The sequence below is a fragment of the Humulus lupulus genome, chromosome 4 (genome assembly GCF_963169125.1).
Source record: "Humulus lupulus chromosome 4, drHumLupu1.1, whole genome shotgun sequence".
Lineage (NCBI taxonomy): Eukaryota > Viridiplantae > Streptophyta > Magnoliopsida > Rosales > Cannabaceae > Humulus > Humulus lupulus.
This window is the reverse complement of record NC_084796.1, coordinates 98,372,427-98,380,176: the sequence shown is the minus strand read 5'-3', so window position 1 is coordinate 98,380,176 and position 7,750 is coordinate 98,372,427. Positions and strand designations below refer to the sequence as shown.

The window sequence follows — 7,750 nt, the reverse complement described above, 5'->3', positions numbered from 1 at the left end:
ATCGATGTACCATCGAAATGCAATCGATGTACCATCGAAATGCCATCGATTTTTGAATGGCACCCACATAATTCTAGATCCGAAGAACAGATCAAAAAATGCAGAAAAAAAATACCAGACTCAACTGCAGAACAGTTCGAATATGATATCTAACCATGATATTTCATATTCACAAGTAGATAGAATGAAATGATACTTACCCATGAATTTTTTTCTTAAAAAACGCCAAAAAGACCATTTTTTCACTTGAAATGAAACTTCCAGATCCGAGCAGTCCAATTTCTTCACCGATTTGGCTGTGAAAATCGACAATGGATTGATGTGAAAATGGAATAATGGATGAGAGAAAGAAATAGAGAAAAAAATGTGTGAAGTGTAAAATTTGACTGATGAAGGTATTTTTATCCAAAATAAGGAAGGGGCACATTAATAGGAGAATTTTTATGATGACCTGTTAATATTATATTACATATAGTGTAAAATTTTCCTACCAAAAAATTGTCGGCTGAGGGCATGCCACAGTGGTACAGTGCCTCAAAGTGGGACCCACGACCCCTTAAACCACATTCCCTCTTCCTCTGCCACGTGGGGCTCTCCGAACAAGATTCATATCTCGACTCTTTTTCCTTCTACACAGCACCCCCGTCCACCAATACTCATCAGAATCTTTTTCTTTTTTTTTTTAATAAAAAAAATTAATTAATGTGTTACCAATTAAACAAAATTTAATTAATGAACCAAAAATACTATGTAAAATGTTAATTTTACACTCGAAATTAATAAAATTTTCCTTTCAGAAAATGTAAAAAAAAAAAAAAAGCGCTTTTCCGAAACATTTGAAAACTGGTAGAAAAGATTAATAAATTAAGAATTTGCCACCATCATCACAAAAAGCATGCGCTTTTATTGGATTTGAGAATATTGAATGGCTAGCGTTTGAGTTTTGCTCCGATTCTCGATTTTCTCTGTCTAATTGCATCGAAATTCGATTAGGGTTTCTTGTGACCGACTCGATCGAAGTTCTCTTTCATACCGTGAGTTTTCTCTTCTCTTTTTTCTCAATGCCAATTTATTTGATATCTGAATACAATTAGCTTTGCTCCAACTGTATTCGTTTGATTCGCATGTGCATTGAATATGTGTGTGTAAGTGAAGTTTCCATTTGGGTGCTGAGAAACTGGAATGGAAAGTGAAGAAGTTTCATTGGCTTTAGCTTTGTTTTTAAAGATGCAAGGGTGGTAGGGAGTAGGAAGATTATTATTGACATTGAACTAGGATATGAACTAATAAATATATTGATATTGATGTACTGGTTAACTTCTGATTGTTTTCATTTATTTATTTCTCTATTTTGCTTATGGAAAACAGCCCTAGATCATTGCTTATTTTTATGATATTAGGGATTAGACATTTTCAGTTTCGTACTCTGAACTCTTCAGTTTCCGTTTGTTTTGTTTTTCTTCTACTTATGTTGTTTTTTCCCTAATGTTTTGTATTTTGCAGGTATCTTTGCTCTTGACGTCTTTAACACCCAATTTGTAACAATGGCATGCTCGGTCTAGGAGGCAGAGTGAAGTTGTTTTATTTAGTAGTATAGATCAAAAGCACTTGACTGAATTTTGTTCAGTAAGTGAAGTAGGATATTAAGTGAAATCTGGAATGGACTTAAGCATTTCTATCATGTTTGAATCATGGAGTCATGATAGATAATGTATATGCTGTTTGTTATCCCAATTAAGTTGGCTGGTTTATTCTGGTAATTTAGCTGTTTATTGTTTGTTAACTCTTGCATGAATAGAACAAAAGATAGGTCTGATGGATGATGATGGGGAATTTGATATATTCTTTCCAAGTTGGAACAACAGGAATCCGACTGATCGTCTTTTTATTATATCTTGCATTATTGCTGCCCTGGTTGGGATTTTAACTATAGCTTATACGGCTTTCCAATGGAGGAGAAACATCAACCTGAGTTGGATGAGAGCCATAACCCGGTCAAAGATAAACCCGAAGGTGAAGAACAAAGTTGCCCTGGCTCCTCATACCTGGACTATAGAATCTGTATCTCGTGGAAAGAATTTTAACTGCTGTGTCTGTCTAAATTTGATGAACCCTACTCAGACTCTTGGTCAGACGGGGTCATCAGATAGCTCTATTCAAGTCTGTAGTATTTGTGGCGCAGCAGTTCATTCACATTGCTCTTCCCAAGCACACAAGGATTGCAAGTGTGTATCCATGATTGGTTTTGAACATGTAATGCATCAGTGGGCTGTCCGATGGACTGACTTCATGGATCAATCTGATGAGACTTCTTTCTGTTGCTATTGTGAGGAACAATGTAGTGGTTCTTTTCTCGATGGATCCCCTATATGGTGCTGCTTGTGGTGTCAACGACTAGTACATGTTGATTGCCACAATAGTTTATCTAATGAAACGGGTGATATTTGTGATTTGGGTCCATATAAAAGACTGATCTTATCACCGCTTAATGTTAAAGAAATTAACAGGCAATCTGGTGGATTTTTGAGCTCAATTACCCAAGGAGCAAATGAGCTAGCATCTTCAGTCCGTGCTAGTATAAGGAGTCAGAGCAAGAAGTACAAGAATGAAAATGGAACCTCTGTGGACTCTGGAAATAGTGGTAGTACAGTTGATATGTCCACAGAAAGCACTGGTGAGACTCACCAAATTGTTAATGGTTCTCATGGAATAGATGAAAATACTAATGGCATAAATAGAGTAGATGTTCAGCACAAAGATGATGATGTAAATAAAAAACTCGATTCCAAGCCTAGTTTTGGTAGAACCTCATCAATTGGTAGAAAGGATGATCAGGTATTGAGGCAGAAACAAATATATGAACTAACTGAGTTACCACCAGATGCAAGGCCTTTGTTAGTTTTTATAAACAAGAAGAGTGGGGCTCAACGTGGGGATTCATTGAGGTTACGATTGAATATTCTCCTAAATCCAGTTCAGGTTTGCTTTTTCTTCATGTAGTTCTGTAACTACTTACCGATTTTGTTGCATCACATTATATTGTTTGCTCTTGCTATATTTTACCTCACAATGATCCTTTGGATTATAAATATATGAAATGGGTTATTGTGTGAATAATGAATATGTGGGTTGGTGTACGTGGAAGTGTTTGTTTTGCCTTGTATGAGCAATACAAAAACTAGAGCCACCCCTTCAGTCAATTGAGAACTTTTCAGGATAATGGGATCCTGATATTAATTTTTGGTCAAATACAGGCGCTATCAGTCTTAGTTGTCCTTTTGCAATGGTATAAGGCATCAAAAGTTTATTCTACATACCCCTTGTTCCTTGATATTTGATTATAACTTGTCAGACTTATTGAGACCTACTAAGGATTTTGTTGTGTCTTTTATTGAGACTTAATATGAACAAACCTAAAAGATTAATAATCTAATAATTTTTGTTTTTCATGGCAATTCGAAGCTGGATACAGAACTTTTTGCCATTATTTTATCAACCTGAACAATATAGGGCTATCCTTACATGTGATTGTTTTTTGGAGTTTTGATAATCATCTTTAATGGTATACTTCATTTATTAACCTTACACGTGCTTGTGCTTGATGTAGATATTTGAGTTAAGTTCAAAGCAAGGACCAGAAGTTGGTTTTTATCTATTCAGAAAGGTGCCTCATTTCAGAGTGCTCGTTTGTGGGGGAGATGGTACTGTTGGTTGGGTTCTGAATTTCATAGAAAAACAAAATTTTGTATCCCCTCCTCCTGTTGCAATCCTTCCGGCAGGAACTGGAAATGATCTAGCGAGGGTTCTGTCTTGGGGAGGTGGTTTGGGCTCTATTGAGAGACAAGGAGGCCTCAGTATGGTGTTGCATGACATAGAGCATGCTGCAGTAACCATCCTTGACAGGTGGAAAGTAGCAATTTCAAATCAACAGGGCAAACAACTTCAACCTCCAAAATTCATGAATAATTATCTTGGTATGTGAATCTTTTTTTTCCCCGAGATCACCAGCTTGTAATTATTTAGGATAATGTCTTGATGCTCTTTTCGTGCTTCAGTTTACAATTTAGCTGCACCTACTTTGGGAAGTTGGGTTGCTGCATTCCAGACGATTAGGCTTCACATGATTTTCCTTCTTAACTCACTTATCATCCTTAACAATCTCAAGGCATTGTTTTGTTGTATTGAATGGATCAGATCGTTTCTTTGATTGCATTTTCTTTTTGACTTGCCAAACTCTTTGCACAATTTTTTTTTAGTATTTTCATATTTTTCTGCCTTTTGAGGTTTATTTGGAAGCGTAATCCTACTTTATTGAAAATCTGTGAGAATCTTATTATGCTAATATAGCAGCCTACTTGAAATGGTGATTTTTTTTACTTAATCTGGTTGATGGGTCAGTTTGGTTAGGATCTTCTTTTTGTAGAATTTATGAACCCTTTTCTTCTACTAGTTGCAGGGTGACTGCATTTGCTTCTCTGGTTATCTTTTTTACATGCTAGTTATTAATTCTGACAAGATTTGTTTACAGGAATTGGATGCGATGCCAAAGTTGCTCTTGACATTCATAACCTACGAGAGGAGAATCCAGAAAAGTTCTATAACCAGGTAAGTCCTTGAAAGTAAATAAAAGGTTAGTTGATCGGCACTGAAGTACCAGCAGACTTTAGTAGACCTTAATAAGTAGGTACAGTACGGATTGTAAGACAATAACATTATTAGTCTGGAGTCTGAACTCTGGTGAGGAGTAAATTCAGTTATTTAGATCATAAAGCTTGGAGGTCATCATATATTAAAATAAATAACTCTTATAAAGAGAAAGATTGAACAACCAACAAAATATGAGCAAAATCGTTATACATCATATCATAGTCATACCAGACTATAAATAGAATTTTTTAAATTATTTGACAGAAATGTAGAAAATCAATTTATTTAATATATTCAAATAAATAACTTTTTTAAAGAGAAATATCGAGCAGTCAACAAAATATGAGCAAAATTATAGGTCATAATCACACTAGACCATAAAGAGAACATTTAAATTATTTGACTGAAAAGTAGAAAATCACAAAATCACTTTACTTAATATTAGATGGTAATGAACACTTTTAAACTTTCTTGTTGACCCTTTCAGTTTTATTTTACATGTAGTCCTTAAACTTTTGGTCTAGATAATATTGTTTCCATTGTTATTCCACTGCAGTTTATGAATAAAGTTCTTTATGCAAGAGAAGGTGCTAAGGGTATTATGGATAGAACATTTGAAGATTTCCCTTGGCAAGTACGAGTTGAAGTAGATGGTGTCGAGATAGAGGTGCCTGAGGTGAGTATTGAATGACATCCAGCATGCCATACTGAGTAGTGCACTTTATTGTTCAGAAGTAATAGTGATAAAATTTTAGATTTGATATCAGAATAATGACTGAGTTTTCTAAATATGATTTGATTTCAGGTGCCCAAATAGGCAAATAGTAAGTAGTAACCATTGACATGTTAAATAAAGTTTGAAACTTTGGATCTTAAAATCTTACGGCATATCTTTGCAGGATGCAGAAGGAGTGCTCGTTGCAAACATTGGAAGCTATATGGGTGGTGTAGACTTGTGGCAAAATGAGGATGAAAATTATGATAATTTTGATCCTCAGTCTATGCATGATAAAATACTTGAGGTTGTTAGCATCTCTGGAACTTGGCACCTTGGAAAGCTTCAGGTACATAAATTGGGTTGTTCAACACTGGGAAAGATGGAACATTATACATTCTTTAGTTTTTACCTGTATTACCCTCATTCTGCTTGATTGTTACCTGTAGCTTGATATATACTATAAATAGCCAGCTAGCGTTGTACATTTATTTGTTTTCTTTATCCAAATAATAATGATTGAACTTTCTCTTTCACAGTGGTCTTAACAGAACTGAAAGATTGCTTGATGCTTCAAGACTTTTGTTTAGTAGCTCATTATCTTTTATTACTCCATCAATTGGATTAGATGGTTTCTGTTCTGTTTCAGTTTGATTTCTGGTATTCAGATTGACATATTTTGGAGATTTTTCTCAACTGGTATCTTGGTATGCTAACAGGTGGGACTTTCTCGTGCTCGAAGGCTTGCACAGGGTCAGTCAATCAAGATACAGCTGTTTGCTGCATTTCCTGTTCAAATTGATGGGGAACCCTGGTTTCAGCAATCGTGTACATTGGCCATATCTCATCATGGCCAGGTTCTCTCCCTCTGGCATTACACATTCCTTGCATTAAATATTTTCTTTTATATTGGTCTCAGATGTTATTTCCATCCCTCTCTTTAATACTGTAGTTTATTACTTTTTCTCTTGAATTTCATGTTAATATGGTAAAGATTATTGGTTATGTTTTACATTTTTGCTTGATTATCAAGGGCGGTGACCTATTCACGATGAGTAATATGATTATTACTGGTTTCCAAGCTAGTTGACAAGAAGAAACTTTAATTAGTTTTGGTTGATTTTTTTTTTATTTTCTTGTTTCTGGATACTACTAGTAGATATCTGGTCTCCTAATTAATTGATTTCCCGTCTTATTTTTTTTTTGTTAAGCATAGAGGTGGTTTGACTTTCATGTTTTAATTTTATAGGCTTTCATGTTGAAGAGGGCTGCTGAGGAACCACTTGGTCATGCAGCAGCCATAATCACGGATGTCCTCGAGAATGCTGAGACCAACAGTGTTATCAATGCTTCACAGAAGCGAGCTCTTCTGCAAGAAATGGCATTGAGGCTATCCTAAAAGTCTTGTTGTGCACCAGCAGGAGTGAGTTTTATGGTTGTGATTTTTTTTTCTTCTGGAGATTTATATTCTCTCTGTTGCGGCATCTACACATGTAATTTTTTTTTTAAAGAAAAGCAACATTTTAGTGATGTTGAACACTTGATGCTTTTAGTTGAAGCATGATTGTACATGAACCTTGTTCAACATCCATTGAAATGAAATTTTGTTTTGCTTTTTTTTTTTCTCACCTCTAGTGACCTCATAATAGCGGCAAAAATACTAAACATTTTCAAATACTTTCATTTATATACCATTTTTTTTAATACAAAATCTTTGTTAATTGATTCTCTCAAGTACTAATTCTTTTATTTTAATGGTAATAATATTAAATCTTTATTAATAATGCTAAATCTTTTTAGATAATATTTTGTTATAAATAAAATTGATTTTATATATTTTATAAAATAATTTAAGGAATATTTACTAATAGTGGCACTTAAAATATAAATTCATTTTCTTTTCTAAATTTCTTTAATTTTTATTAATTTTTTATATGCTTTTATAAATTAAAATTGATTTTATATATTTTCTCAAAATAATTTAAGGAATATTTACAATAATAATACTAATATTTACCCTTAAATATAAATTTAATTTTTTTAAAATTCTTTCTATTTTTTCCATTTAATTTTTTAGATTTTAATAATTTAAAATTGATTTTATATTTCTTAGAAATTATTCAAGGACTATTAAATATTTGGTATTATTGCCGTGACAAAAAAAGAATTAATGCTTAAGTGCAACTATTAATAAAAATTTGATATTATTGTGGCAAACATAAATAAATTGGTACTTAAGTGAAACTATTAATAAAAATTTAATATTTTTGCCTCGAAAAAAAAAAATAGTATATAAGTGAAAATATTTGAAAACATTTGGTATTTTTGCCACCATTATCCTTATTATAAATAACTTTTGTTCTATTTCAGTAGTGGATCACAATTTTC

At 33.4% G+C, this 7,750-nt stretch overlaps 1 protein-coding gene across 1 annotated transcript; it reads left to right on the top strand.

The window, feature by feature from the left end:
- Positions 1-808: 808 nt before the first annotated feature.
- Positions 809-6,978, top strand: LOC133830661 (diacylglycerol kinase 1). The gene is made up of 8 exons (XM_062260679.1): positions 809-1,034; positions 1,504-2,979; positions 3,608-3,974; positions 4,529-4,605; positions 5,204-5,323; positions 5,547-5,711; positions 6,082-6,219; positions 6,612-6,978. Exons 2-8 carry the CDS (start codon positions 1,816-1,818, stop codon positions 6,759-6,761), a joined length of 2,181 nt encoding a protein of 726 aa, XP_062116663.1. The 5' UTR covers positions 809-1,034; positions 1,504-1,815; the 3' UTR covers positions 6,762-6,978.
- The last annotated feature ends 772 nt before the right edge of the window (positions 6,979-7,750 follow it).